At 37.6% G+C, this 15871-nt stretch overlaps 1 protein-coding gene across 1 annotated transcript in view; it reads left to right on the plus strand.

Annotated features, from left to right (window-relative positions):
• Positions 1-2631: 2631 nt before the first annotated feature.
• PGM2L1 (phosphoglucomutase 2 like 1) overlaps positions 2632-15871 on the plus strand; it is a 32910-nt gene continuing 19670 nt past the window's right edge. Inside the window, exons 1-3 of the mRNA XM_081152975.1 lie at positions 2632-3104; positions 12875-13042; positions 15641-15747. Coding sequence (XP_081009101.1) covers positions 2994-3104; positions 12875-13042; positions 15641-15747 — 386 coding nt within the window. The 5' untranslated portion in view covers positions 2632-2993. The remainder of the gene's footprint in view (positions 3105-12874; positions 13043-15640; positions 15748-15871) is intronic.

Consider the following 15871-nt stretch of genomic DNA (forward strand, 5'->3'; position numbering starts at 1 on the left):
CACATACCCAGGTTGCAGGTGCATGTGGGAGGCAACCGACTGATGCTTCTCCCTCTTTCTTTCTCCCTCTTGCCTTTCTCTCTCTCTAAAGTCAATAAAAACATACTTTAAAAAATAAATCAATACAATACACATTTTTAAAAGTGAGGGCTGGTTGACTCTGTTATTGAATTAAAACTTGTATTTCTCTTGTGCTTTATACTTGCCCCATATAATTCCATCTCTTGAAAGTTGTTATTAAAGTGATGTTTCTCAAAACTGAATTAAGAATTGTCTTACAAAAACACTGCTTATCGTATTTCATAAGCACGAATCATTATTGGATCTTGTTAAAATGTAGATTCTAATTCAGTAGAATTGAGATGGGGCCTGAAATTTTGTATTTCTTAATAAGCTCCCAGAGGATACCAATACACTGCTCGTATCACATTATGAGTAAAAAGATTAGGGTCCCCTATGTCACGATCAATAGGTATGTCAAATATGTAGGTATCTAGGCCCTATACTGATGTGCTGATTCAATCTTTGAGGCAGTGTCCAGAAATATACTTTTTAAACAAACTCATAGCAAGATTTGAGAACCAACAGTCCATGGGTTTAAAATGTCCTCTACCATTTTCTCAACTTACTTTTTTAACAACTGATGAATATTCTATTGAGATCCTCCCCTAAACTCCCAGTGTTCATTTTTACTTATTTTCTCCATTGCTTTTCAGAGAGAGTGGAAAAGAGAGGAAAAAAACATCGATGTGAGAGAGACACATTGGTTGCCTCCTTCATGAGCCCCAACTACGGGAGGAATTGAGCCTGCAATTGAGGTGTGTGCCCTTAGGATGGAACTGGCCCAGGGACCCTTCAATCCATAGGCCGAAGCTCTAACCACTGAACCAAACCGGCTAGGGCACCACTTACTAATTTTTGTTCCTCAAAGCCCAGTGCTGCTCTCTCCTGCTGCTTGTTGCTTTTATTGACCACCTTAGCTCCAAATTCTTTAACAGTTGTCTGCAGCAAGCATTTGCTGTTTATCATGGGCTACCTTTTCTTGCATAGATCCTGACTACCTAGAGAGACTTTATTTTTTTAAATTATTATGTTATATACTTCCTTGTAGCCTCAGCTCCTCGAATAATACTTAGCATAGAGTAAATGTTCAATTAATGCTTGTCATGGGCAATAATAGTGATGATGGTGAATGGTGAATCTTTCTCCAGGATACATGGTTGTTTCCCAGGTCTTGTGTAATTAAAAGAACCTGCTGATTCCATTAAAGGAAACAGCTGCTGAGCAAAAACTCTAACTCCAAACTATGGCATGTTATTTTCCAGGAACTGACACTATGATCCTTTTGTATCCTGGTAGTTTGGATTATGGTAAATGGTGCTTTAAAGGAAAGAAATACTTTGTCTTTTATCTAGGAACCTCAAAGCACTCTAAAACCACTTATTAAGTTACTGTAGCCATGGTGTAAATATTATTACACCATCCTTAAAAAAAAAAAAAAAAGCTGACTAGGGAAAGAGTTGTAAGATACTTGGTCAAAATTATAGAGCCACTGTGAAAAGGCTGAACCAAGAAACTCAGAAACAAATGAGTAGCAGGTAAGCACTTCTCAGCATCTCCCAGGCCTCAGGCTGTTGACTTGAAAGATGAACATTCCATAGAAGGGAAGAGGCCAAAATAGGACACTTAAAATTATCTCAATAATCTTTCTTCTTCCTCTGTATTCCAATTCCCATTGCTCTTGGTATCTCTCTCATGACGCTTATGCATTGTTCCTTACGGCTAAATGCTGACCCATCTTCCCTCCTTCACTTCTTGATTTTTCAGTCACTTGTTCTCCCTACCTTCTAGTCCTCTGTAGCAGCAGAGCAAAATGAACCGCCAGCTGAGGAGAACTGAAACCAGGTTAGAACCCCGATTCCATCACTTACGGACATCGCTTCTGAGAAAGTCGGTTCACTCTCAGAAAGGCGGTTTCCTCTTTGTGTGAAAGGGGGATGATCACGCCCACCTACCTCATAGGAGAGTTGAAGCGAAAGAACGCAACTCATTAACTGTAAAGCACTAAGTGGATATCAGCTGTCCCCTTACTTAATCAGTTCTTTTTTAATTTAATTTAAGTCCAGGGCCACACGCCCTAGCGTCACAGGTACGGGGAATGCCCGTACAGAACAGCCTCAAGGTAGCTTTTTCCTTTGAGGAAAGGGAGGGTGAGGATCTGCCGGGAATCGTAGTCCTTGCGGCGGTCCCCGCACACCTCGGGGAAAGAAAAGAACTACAAGTCCCGTAAGGCTGTGCGGGGACAGCCCCGCGCTCCCGGCCGCCAGGCACGTGCCCCAAGACGAAACTGGAGAGGGGCCTGCGCGCACGCCGCCCACGCCGGGGACCTGCAGCGCGAGCGCTGAGGTGGCGCTCTCGTGGTAGCCGGTCAAGAAAAGGAGACGCGTGGGAGTGTGTGGGAACAGTAACAAGGCCAAGACCCGTGGCGAAAGGCCGCCATTTAAAAAATAAAAAGAGGCGTGCTTCACTTCTCCCTAACGCGTTACTGCTGAGACATCAGGAGCGCGCTACCCCGTTCCTGCTTCAAGCGACACACACCCGGCTTAAATCGGCTGGGGCGGGGAGGGGCGGGGCCCAAGGCGCGAGGGGCGGAGCCTAAGGTAGCCAGGGCGGCGGCGGCGGCGGCGGCGGCGGCGGCTGCCGCGGCCAAGACCCAGGCATCTGGGACTGTTGTTCTCTCCTGGCGCGACCGCTTCAGCCCGTTCGCCTAGAAGCAGCCCAGGAGCTGGTGTGGCGAGGAGCGAGTGGCCGCAGCCGCCTCCTCTCTCCTGCTTCTCAGAGCTGCGGCAGGAGCTGGCGCGAACATCCTGCGGCTGGTCTCCGATGCCCTTCAGTGAGGAGGGGGCGTCCGGACCCTGGTGAGCGTACCTCAGGCTCCCCCAACTCGGCGTCTTCATCGGCCCCCCTGGCTCGCACACCCCAGCCTGCCTGCCATGGCTGAAAACGCAGAGGGGGACCTGAACTCCAACCTGCTCCACGCCCCCTACCACACCGGGGACCCTCAGCTAGACACGGCCATCGCGCAGTGGCTCCGTTGGGATAAGGTGGGTACCTGGTCAGCCCAGCATCCGCGCCTTCTTCCCGCAGCCCTCACCCTCACCGTCCGCCTCTTCCTGTCCCCACCTGGTCTCGGCCGGCTGCAGAGGAGATGGCTCAGGCCACCGGGAGGGAGCCTGGGGAGCCGGGCGTTGCCACCCACCTATGCCTGGGCTGCCTCCCTGGGGCCGTCTGAGCTGGGCAGGGACGCCTGCCTCTAGTCGCTTCCTTTTGCAGTGAGTGCAATCGCCGCCTCTCTTCCTTCCACCCCCTCCCTTCAAGTGCATGTCATCTCTCTCTCTCAAATATAATAATAATAATAATAAATAATAATTCGTCATCATCGCAAGTTGTACCCGCCATAGAGCTATTTCCTTTCCCCTTTCTTTTCCCTTGACTTCCTTCTCTAAACCTGAAAGTGGTTTTTCTCCGACGTTGCTAACCGCTATCCGCTTTAGCTCTGGTCTAGTGTGTTTCCAGCTTTCGTCGCTAGGTAGCCGCTGGTCTTTTATCATTCCATGGTATCACCTTTTGCTCTTGAGAAAGGTAAGGGTTCTCTAACCTCCTCCTTTCCCTAGCCAGGAATTGTTTTCTGGAAGTATCCTGTTCAAAAAAATCATGTTGTCCAGGTTTTTTATATGATGCTTTCGATACAGAGTGGTTTTTGCTTTACCCATGCCTCCTCTATTTCTCCCCACCCCCTCCAAGTTTTGCGGTGATTTCATCTGGTGCGGGCATGTGGGATGGATCTGTGAGAGCAGAATGAAAATGCAGCTACCTCACTTGTAAAAGAGGCCCCTGGTGGCTCCAACAAAGGAAGGTGATCTAAGCTTTTGCTTTGTCGAGTGTATTAAATGCATTGTTGAAGTCGAGAAGGCAACATTTAAAATGGAATGAATAATACTGACTTAAATAATTAGTGTGGTAGTATGCGAAATCATGTTGTACAAATAATTTCCTAAAAGATTAGGTTTGTGAAAAAGTTTTATTTTCACTTTGCTTAGTCATTCACGCATTCAGCAAACGATGTTTATTGAGCCCTGACACAGTGACTGGGTTGATTGGAGCATCTCTGGTACACCAAAAGGTTGCAGGGTCATTCCAGGTCAGGACACATACCTAGGTTGTGGGGTGGATCCCCAGTCTCTCACGATCTCTCATCTATGTTTCTCTCTCTCCCCCACCCCCTCCCTCCCTTCCTGTCTCTCTAAAAAAAGGAAAACATATCCTCGGGTGAAGATTTAAAAAAAACTTTAAAAAATTTACTGAGCACAGGTAATATTCCAGGGCCTGTTGGTCCAGGGAATACTACTGATGAGGAAGATAGGAAAGGGTTCCTGCCCTCAACAAGCCTTCAGTTAGCAGATTAGGAAGACCAGCAAGTAAGCAATCACGAATTAGTTAGCATTACTTGATCATATGCATCTTGGACATTCTCATTCTTCCTCTGGAGTCTAAACCAGTGCTTTTCAAACGTTGAAGTGCTTACAGATCAGCAGGGGATATTAAAATGCAGATTCTGATTTAGGAAGCCTGGGGTAGGGCCTGAGATTCTGCCTCAGAATGAGCTCCCAGGTGATACCAGTGCTGCTGGTGTGTGAACCACACTTTGAGTAGCAGGACTCTAGAGCAGCGATTTTCAACAGGTGTGCCACAAGAATTTTTAAAACATGCAATACCTGACTAGTCAGGGGCACTGACCTCTTTTCCCTTAGATGGTCAAAAATGACAACAGCCAACACAATAGCTGTCCAGTGTGAATGAATCAAAATTATACCTCTTTTTTTTTTTTTTTGGTCAGATCATCAAAAAATATATTTTTTGGTGTGCTGCAGAATTTTAGTAATTAGCTTGTGTGCCATGAGATGAAAAGGGTTGAAAATCACTGCTCTAGAGTGTTCTGATGGAAATAAACTAGAGAACCAACTCTCTTACTGTAGGATTTGGTTACATATATATGTGTGTATTTAATTAAGTGTACATAATCTGTGATATCTCATTAATTAACATAAGGATGTACTGGTAAAGCCATTTTACCAGTATTTATAAAATGCCTGCTGTGAATATAGTTCCTTGCTGTGGAAGGATACAAAAGAAGTGAAGATTCAAAGATTGCTTTTCTGCTTTTAGTCAATTAGGGAGGAGGAAACCTAATAGAAATAAAAGAGCTAAGGCTTAGCATACAGTAAAGTGATATATACTACAAACTAACTTAACTATGTGACTGTCTTCAGGAGAGAAAACTAAATTACAAATAAATGTTATCCTTATATGTTTAATATAGTTATTTGTTTTTGTTTAAAGTCATCTGCTTTCATTGGTATTGTCAGTAAATGCATGTGGTTGTACTTATATCTCCCTAAAGTGAAAGGAAGATTTATGAAATTCAAAGACACTTGTAGAATTCTAACACAATTTAACTTACTGGTAACTATAGTCTATGTCAAAGCCTTTGGCCCTTAAACAATAGGAGTTTGTTTTTCATTGCCATGGATGAGATATTTTGTTCTCTTTAGGTGCCAGTTTTGAGTATACTTTTCTTAATGAATCTCTTGATTGATTTTTTAAAGATTGATTGTCTATGCTGTGCCTAGATATTGCTGGAATGTACTGAAATAGAAAATGACTATAAAATACATATAAACATAAAAAGATAATGCTAGAGTAGTTTTAGTGGCAATTAAATGATTTATAGACAGCTGTTTTAGGAGTTCAAGAGTAGGAGTGACCTGTGGACTGGGATGGTCAAGGAAGACTTTCTAAGAAGATGGAATACACATAAACAGAATGAGGAGACCCAGCCTTCATTGAAAGTGGAAGAGAAAATCTTAATTTATATTTAAAATGCTCTATATATACAAGGCACTGGCTGAAAATCTGTGGGAAATACAAAGATGAAATAGATATGGATCATATCTTTAAAGAACATAGAAGGAAAGATAAAAAAAAGCTCACAAATATAATACAGCGAGCAATTAATAGGTGCCCTTAACAGAGGAACAGATTTAAATAATTTTTAGAATTATTTAATAAAAATAATAAAGATTAATTAATCCCTCTCTTAATGGGAGAAAATACTTTTAGTTGGTAAATAAAGGTGTATATACTGTAGACTGATAGTGTAGGTAAGCTAGGCTGTATTCCTGGGCACTGAAATATAGAGTGCAAAAATATAAAATAATAGGTCAGATTTATAGCATTTATCACATTACATGTTCACAGCATATGTAGTCTTTTAGCATAGAGAAGCTGAGTTTAATACCTGATTATTACCTAGTTAATGAAAGAAGGAACCTACCAAATGCCACTGATTCTAATGACTCTAAGTGAGGCACATAATTTATAAATTGATCAGAGGGCCATTTGCTACTTGCCTAAGTCACCAAAATTGCTAGTTTTAGCCTTGGTGGGATGGTGTACTTTGAAAAGTCTTCATGAAAAAAGTGTTGTTTCTGCTGAACTTTCAGAATTAATTAAAATTTAGACTTTTCCAAGCAGAGATTAAAACTTTAATGTGTATCTTCAGCAAGGATAACTAAATTGCAAGTGAATGTTATCCTTATATGTGTGTACTTAGAACATTTGTCTCTGCTGTAGCTTAGGGTACAAAGAGAAATTGTTGGAAAGGCATGTAGAGACCAGGTCATAGAAAGCCTTTACAGTTGACCCTTGAACAACACAGGTTTCAACTCTGCGGGTCCACTTATACGCAGACTTTTAAAAATAAATATAATATTGTAAATGTATTTTCTCTTCCTTATGATTTTCTTAATATTTTCCTTTCTCTAGCTTACTTTATTATAAGAATACAGAATATAATACATGTGACATACAAAATATGTGTTAATTGACTGTTATTGGTAAGGCTTCTGGTCAACAGTAGGCTATTAGTAGTTAAGTTTTGGGAGAGTCAAAAGTGGATTTTCAACTTCAGGGAGTTTAGGGAGGCTGGCTCCCCTAACAACCACATGCTCTAGAGTCAACTATAATATGTTTTTAGTGGCCTTATATAAATAAAGGTGTGTGTAAGTGTTAAAAAGAAAATAGTGCAACACAAGGTGTTTATTGGGTAGTTTGGAATATCTCATATAGTTTCAGTGAGGGCATTCTATTGGTAAATCTACCATAGTCCAGAATCTGACTGTTGGTTCCTATGCCTTCAGAATAGTTTTTTATTCTGCCTTGTCTCAGGACAGACTGAGGCAAGGTCACAGCAACTGATGTTTGAATTCATCAGTTTCTATTTCATTAATTTATGGTACAAATGTAACATAAGTGGATTTGTCTCTAGTCAGGGCATTTTATGGATGCACCATAAGGGGAGTAAAAGAATCAGAAGATTTTTAGAGATTATGAAATCAGATCACAGGGTGTCAGATATATGGCATATGTTTAACATCAGCCTGCAATAAGTACAAGAATGCATTCATCTCTAAGATAGTACTATCCTACCACTAGAACCCAACAAGTCCATAGATCAAGGTGTTCTTCCTCCATGCAATACACACATGACTCTTCTACAGTGCTCTGTCCCTTCTATGCCCTAGGGCTAACCAAGGTTTTCACTTCCTTCCTAGTTCTTTCTTTCTATGTTTTCATACACTCTATCAAATTACAGACCAGTCTTGCTGGCCTAGAAGCTAGGTTCTCTTTAACATGACAGTTATCTCCTGTTTCTGATCCACTATATATTTTAACTTTGAAAGCAAACTTATATCCAGGGTATTAAGCATTGGCCAAGTTTTGGTGCGAGTGAGATGCCACAACCGGCAGCCAGCTGTAGCAGCAACAGCTAAATATTGACAACAATGTGGAGACAGAAATTGGCCATGACGTTATGAAAAATAGTGAGTAGAGCACTCTGGTCTCAATGTAGGTCTATGTTGAGAAAGAGTAGAATGAAAAGTTAAAGATAGATTAGGTTAGATAAGGTTACGAAATGCCTGAAAATAGAAATAAAAGACTTCAATCAAAGCCAGTGACTTTCAGACATCCAGCAGTGAAATTTTTTCAAGCAAAATATAGCCCAGATAAAAATGTGGTGAATTAATTCCCTTTTAAATCATCATCATGTGATGGAAAATATACCATGAAGCACTTCTAGTTCAAGGTGGTCTAGTCCAATTTCACCATGTAGAGACCAAAAGAAATTATGGAAGCTATCCAGTTGTGGTAGAGCCTGAACCAGAGTTTGGATCCGCCACCTAGTTCAATCCAACTTTTACAATAATAGTTCGTATTACATTGTTTTGTTCACATTTTTGTAGTACTTTACTTAATTTGGCATTTAATCAATGAAAAGTACAGAATACATATGGCTTTATCAACCTTGGGAAATATTAGTACTTACTACTTGAACTTACTTGTATAGTGTGTCAAACTTTGTAAAATGATCTAAAAAATTTTTATATTCACAGCAACCTTGAGTGGTAGGCAGGCTAGGTAGTGGTTATCCCATTTTTACAAGTAAAGAAATTTAGTTTCAGAAAAGGAAAATGACTTGCTCAAAGATACATGGCTTTTAAGTAGTAGAGTTGGGACTAGAACCCAGGTCATTTGACCTATACTCTAATTTTCTTGTCACTGTACTAGACTCTATAATCTGCATATTTAGTAAATGTTAGTGACATATCATATACTGTGTTTCAAGGACCTCATTAAAACCATTTTACTGGCATTTTTAAAAGCTAGAATTGGATGTAATATTCAGCAGAATAAATTACCATGAAATTTTTTAAAGAGCTAAATTTGCTTCTCAACAGTTGCTTTGGTCTCCTTGGCAACAACATTCTCCTTCTGTCCAAGAAATTTAGTACATACAAATGAGAGTTTGGATTTATTTCCCTTTTTAAAAATAAAAATTTTCTTTTTATTTCCAAATTTTTTACATTTTCCCCAGTTTCTACCATTTTCTTTTAATGTATTTGTGTTTCAAAAAAAACATGCTTATGATAAAAAATAGTATAAAAGGGATTATAAAGGAATGTTTCTCACTTCCTCTTCTTATCTGCAATTTGCTCCTTAGAAGCCATTTTTAACTTTGTTTTTAGTTATTCTCATGGTTACCATCAAAAGACTAAATAATATGCGAGTACCACTATTCCTTGATTTATTTTAGATATTATCTGTCAAATACATGCTATGAAAAATGGGAGCTAATTCACACTTCTTTACACCTCCTAAATTTCATTACGCTATTAGTTTTCATTATTCTTTTAAAAGTTTATGTAATGTAATTAGTGCTAACAAAGTCTGCAGAACAATAAGCCCCTCTTAAAAACAGCTCTCAGTTGGCCATTCTCCTTAAGAGAAGACTGGCAGAAAATATGCCTATATATACAAAAACAGAGAAAACCCATACCAGCTTTCCAGAAAAATCTGAATGTCAATGACTAACCAAGGATTAAGTTATGCAAAGAAAACAAACATTATTTGCTTGTTTTAATTGTTTTTTATCTACTTGTATGTCTGTTCTGTTTTTTTAAGAAATATTTTTTCCCCAAATAAAAGGTCGATTAGTAATTTAGTGCAGACTTTACTAAAGGAGTATTTTTTCATTAAATCACTCTTTGCATTATTGTTAATTAGTACTGAGGCTGCTGCCCTCTGGTGTTGGGAGTTAATGGAGAAAATGATTAATGCTGGTGGAAAGAAAAGATATTAGTGTATCCAATTCTGCGTGGGATCTTTTACACCAAATAATTTAGTGAGCACTGTATCTTAACAAATGAAACTATGAAAATGGTCATATTTAGTGCTCAAAAGAGTATGAAAATTATAGTGTAAATGAAAAATACTGTGCTGCTTACATACAAAGGCATTTTCGCTTTCAGCTAACCAGAATCTTGTTAGAAAATCTCTTCAATAAATTCATTGTAAGTGGTGGTTTTATTTTCTGGTTTCTGCTTCAGAATTTTCTCATGTAATTTTCCCTCTGAAGTATTTTATTATTCATGCAAGTAAAAATTAGAGAAAACGTAAATGCCCACCAATAATAGGGCAAAGGATAAATAAACTGCAGTAGTTGAAAAGAAGAGCGTAGATCTACATGTACTAAAAGGACCTGCGTGGTATAGTCAGTGAAATAAGCAAGTTATAGTGCACCATGTACAATTTAATACCATGTATATATATACAAATATATATACATATATACATATATATACATATATAAACATATATATACACACACACACATATATATATAATAAAAAGAGAGCAAAACTACATTTCCCTAAGTATGTAGATGAAGGGACAGTTCTGGACGGATGCATCACATCAGTACTGGCTCCCCCAAAGCAGGAGTCTGGGAATGAAGATGATAGTCAAAGATGTCTGTAGTTTTATCTATATTATTAGTAAGTTTTTATACAAGGAAAGTGTATTGATGTAGTTTGTAATTAATAATTAAAAATAAAATTTAAAATATAAACTAAGAACAATTAAGTAGTCAGCTGTTTGACTGCTAGTTCTTAAGAGCAATAGGAGTTCAAAGTCAGGAAGCCCTTCCATAAAAAGTAGAATTTGAGCTGGGCCCTGATGGATAAGTAGGATAGGAATAGATAATGGAAATCGAGGTAGAAAACTCAAGATGGGAGAAATTAAAAAATGGAAAATGAAACTGATCAGCAAATGAAACTGAACAAAGAGCATGTAAGAACAATGAAGAGATTTTTAAAAACTAAAGTATAATGTATGTTTTTGGACTGCTGTGGCAGTTATGAATAGATGAAGAAAAACTAGTGTTTTTTGAGTAATCATATGCCAAACATTATACTAGATGCTTCCATGTAAAAAGTCTCTTTAATCCTCTTAAAGATTGTTTGAGGTAGTTATTTCCATTTTTTAACCTATACACAAACTCAGACTCAGAGAAATAAAGAGAATATTAGAATCCAAAATGGTTTTCAACTTTTCTGCCCTTTGGAACCTGGTCCCACCCTTCCTAACCTTTACATTTGATGTGACCAGAATTGGACTCTATTGTTGGTTCTTGGACGATTAATCTGGCTGCAGTATGTAATTGGGATGTGATGATTGGAGTTGTGGAGGGTAGGTAGCCTGGAGACTCTTCTAGAAATATGGGTATCAAAGTTTTACATTAGAGTGCTTATAGAGCCCTCTAAGAAAATTAAGAAGTATTGAGACTTATTAATAAATGGATTTCTCTCTTCTTTTTTAAAAATACAGAGAATGAGAAACAGTTTCCATTTTGTTAAATCACAACATTTTGCTAAAGTTGAATCAGATCTCTTTTTTAAAGAGATAAGCAAATTACAGATTCAGTTTCATTTCCCATATTCACTTCCTTGATCCCATTCTTCCCCCTTCCTCCTTTCTCCAAAGTAACCAAGGCATAATCTAGGAATAGTTTTGTTTAAATTTCCCATTTGGTTAAAAGATTGTTTTGCTTTTCACTTACTCAAATAAAAATAACCCTGGAAGTTAAATAGCTCCTTTAAAAAAAAAAATCAAATAGTCAAAACTATTTTAATGGTTGAAAGCACTCAAACAAAATTGAAGTATTATATTTCTTATACTGTATAAATACTTAGTATATAACTTTTGAAAATGTGGATACTATTAACTTATCTCTAAATAGTACTCCATAGGAATTTCAGAAGCTATAGCTTCTTAACAGAATGAAAGTCAACAATAAAATAACATATTAAATACAGCCTAAGATGTTCTCTAAGTAGAAATGTCATATTTTACAAAAATAAGTTCCTTTTGTGGTTTCTGTAAAATTAGATTCACACTTACATAAAACAAATGACTTAAACATCTTCCCCCCCAATATCAAGGATCTTTTACATAATTATAAAGAAAAACTTAACAGTAAGAGAGTTGATATTATGCTACAGTACAACTCACACCAAAGTATATTTATTTTTTTAATATTCATGTCCTTTGGGGGGAAAAACCTCTGCTTTATAAAGCACTGAGAATTGAAGCAGATATTATAGTTCACCTTACTTTCTTAATATTTGACTCTTTCTCCTAGAAAGAAAATAGTAGAAAATTCCAGTAAAGTTTTGGTCTTATTAAAATTGCATTTTATTTGAAACTTGCTAGTTTTTCTTGTGAAGCACTACTTTTAGTCACAGACATCCTTGAGATTTATGAAAATAAGTTAAAGTATGTACTAATGAAATACAGAATCCTAAAATATAGTTGTTGGCATGTCCTGCCTCACAAGCCATGTTTGGACTGAATTTTCATTCTCATTCTTAACTAAGTCCACATTTAACACCTAAGAACTTTTTATGGTCAACTCTTACTATAGATAAAATAGAAGTTTTCTGTGACTTGAAAGAACAGTAGCTTATCTGGTCATTTTGAATTGCAGAGGTTTAGGTAGGTAGTTGGTAGGCATGTTTTGATGGCATATACCCAGTAGCTTCTATATTTCTTTTAAAACTTAATATAGACTCTAATTTAAGTGATGTCGTTTTTTGACTAAGGTTTATTTTGGATCCATAGCTCTTAAGTTTATCAATTTGTTTAAAAAACGTTCTTGAACATGTTATGAAAAGAACTGTGACAATTAGAGATAATGTGAGTCACCCTTAATGTAAATAACCACAGGCTCTTTTGGGGACTCAGTAAATGGCAGGTATTATTTTATTATACATATTAATACTAAATAGCACTACGGAATTTATAGTGAATGTAGAATCTTGTGATATATGCATAGTATTTATTGGCTCCTCAGAAAAACTTCATATTAGGAATCTGCTTATGATCTTGATTAAGTTTTAATACTTTTTTTTTATAGAATCCCAAAACAAAAGAACAAATTGAAAATCTGTTACGAAATGGAATGAACAAGGAACTGCGGGATCGTCTTTGTTGCCGAATGACTTTTGGGACTGCAGGACTTCGTTCTGCTATGGGGGCAGGATTTTGTTATATTAATGACCTTACAGTAATACAGTCAACACAGGTAAATATTATAAAGTATGTACACTTTTTATCACTCTGTTTTTTTGCCTTATAAATTAAGTAGTGCCTTTCTAAAAATAAAAACAAACAACAACAACAAAACAAAACAAATAAAACAGCTTGCCCAGCCCGGCATGGCTCAGCGGTTGAGCGTCAACCTGGGATCCAGGCAATTGGGGTTCGGTTCCCAGCCGGGGCACATGCCCGGGTTGTGGGCTAGCCGATCGATGACTCTCTCATCATTGATGTTTCTATCTCTCTCTCTCCCTCTCCTTTCCTCTCTCTGAAATCAATAAAGATATATTAAAAAAAAAAAAAAAATTAACAAAAAAAAACCCCACCTTAGTATCCAGGAAGATACTCTCTTGTAGGTTAAAAACACAAGTCAAATAAATTCTGACATTTGATTTCTCTTAGAAGTCATTTCTGTATCTTCAAGGTCACAGGCTAACTTTCTCATTAGGAGTTATTTTGGTTGTCATTGTCAACTTCTTGACAGTGTTACTTTGCACTTGAAACCCAGGAAATGAATATTGACATTTCCAGTTTAGATTACCCATTTTGATATATGGCCATTGATAAAGGTTAACCAGAGTATTTGGAAAATGTAGTTGAAAATATTTCCCTTGGTTCTTCATATCCATTTGAGAGTTCTTTAAGACAGTGTATGACGTGATACTATTTATTTTATTTCTCCTCCTTTTATGCAACTTATTTTGGAAACAATTTACTTCTCTTTCCAGTGAATCATCCTCCCTGCTTAAAGGAACTATACTTTACTTGAAGGCCAAAATGCATTTAGCATGTACTAAAAATAGTTCTGGACTAAAGAAATGTTCAGTAGTCATAATTCTAACTGATCCTGCCAAATAGTAAATCATCTTTAGCCTTGTTCTGAGGGAATTTTCTAAAGCCAAGGGCTAATGCGGGAGATGGAGAAGAAGGGATGACAAGATACATACCACCTCCCCAACCCTGTCTCCTCATCTAGGATGCTTCAGTTCAGTCTTTTTTATATATTGGGTTTGCTCATAAGCTTTCTGTTTAAATGAAGATTCCTTGACTTTATAAAATGGGGAGGAGGAACTGTTTGAAAATCAATTTCTGTAGAAGTGCAGATTTTTATAGGAGTTGAGTGTGAAGTGGATAAGTCAGATGGAATCTGATTCTTCAGCCTTAACCCTTTCAGAATCTAGGTATAGGGGGATAAGACAAAATGGATTTTCATACCAGAGAATAATAGAATAATATGAGGTTCTGTGAGGTTTTAGGATAGTATAATCATTAGAAATAAATAAGTGGGTGAAACTAGCCAATTTGGATGTACATGTACACACACACACACACACACTCAGAGAGTAGGTTGGGAAGAATAATCATTCTCTTTTTAAAAGATTTTTAAATTGATTTTTAGGAAGGGAGGAAGGGAGAGGGAGAAAGAGGGAGAGAAACATTGATGTGAGAGCAAAGCATGGATCATCTGCCTCCTGCACACCCCCTACGAGGGATTGAGCCTGCAACCTGGGCATGTGCCTGATGGGGAATCAAATCAGCAACCTTTCAGTGCATGGGAGGACACCCAACCAGCTGAGCCACACGGGCCAGGGCAAGAATAATTATTCTTGAAAGAGCCTTGAAAGAAAGGTCCAGAAGTCACTGAGGCCTCATTTGATGCTGCCACATAGTTATAGCAGTGCTTGCCATATAGTAGGTCTTTAATCAGTATAACTTAGTTTTTAGTTGAATGAACGGCCTTAGGCAAACCATTAAGTGGACCATCAATCTTATTCTGCTTCCTTTTTGAAGAGATGTTGAAAGAGACAAAAACAGAAATGGTATCTGCATTTCTTTCTTTTCAGAGTTTTCAAGGATTAAGTGTGGCAACATTTGTGAAAGTAGTTTAAAAGGACTGTAACAATATGAAGTTTTACTTTTAGAAACAAAAGTGTTAAAGTTAGCAAATCATTCATAAGATAGTTAAATGGTTTTAGCTATTGCCATGATGTTTTCAATATTAAATACTTCATTTTTTCATCACCCTTAACTGTTAATATTCCTAGTTTATAGGATTTTCTTTTCTGTGAGATTTTAAAACCAAGGAACTACAAATGGGATAAGCCATTTTAAGAAATGTTCTAATGAAGGTTTATGTTGCTAATTTAAAATGTTTGTGTCATAAATAGGTGAAATCTTTTGGTTAGCTTTCATCTTGTGATTTAGCAAGGCCTAAATTGGTCAAATTCTGTTCTCTAGAGCCTTAAGGCAAGAAACAATTTCTTTTGGCTCTTCTAACAATATTTTTAGCATACTGACTCTCATGTCCCATCTTCCCCCCCCCCTTATGTTTTATGTAACATTGGATTTAATGGTTACTTAATAGATATTTCTTTGGCATTAAATGTGTCTGAAATTCCAGGAAATAATGTTTGTCATCTCACCTTTGAGGATTGAACAGTATTGGTAAACATGGGCATAAAGGCAGAAGCCAGATCCCCAGGAGCCCATAAACTGCACACTGCACATAAAAATAATAGACTTTAAGTCGTAGAAAAATGCAGGCATTAGTCAGAAGCTAATGTTTTGTGTTTATCTGATTCAGGGGATGTACAAATACCTGGAGAGATGTTTCTCAGACTTCAAGCAGAGAGGCTTTGTCGTTGGGTATGATACCCGCGGGCAAGTGACTAGCAGTTGCAGCAGCCAGAGGTACAGTGTTAATTGTTTCAGAGATTAAAATGGATTGGGAAAAAAACCTTAATTTTTTCCCCCTAGTAGTAGGATATCTGAACCAGGAAACTGTCAAATAGAAATGTGATCACATGCTAATATT

The sequence above is a fragment of the Miniopterus schreibersii genome (assembly GCF_964146895.1).
Source record: "Miniopterus schreibersii genome assembly, chromosome: 12".
Taxonomy (NCBI): Eukaryota; Metazoa; Chordata; class Mammalia; order Chiroptera; family Miniopteridae; genus Miniopterus; species Miniopterus schreibersii.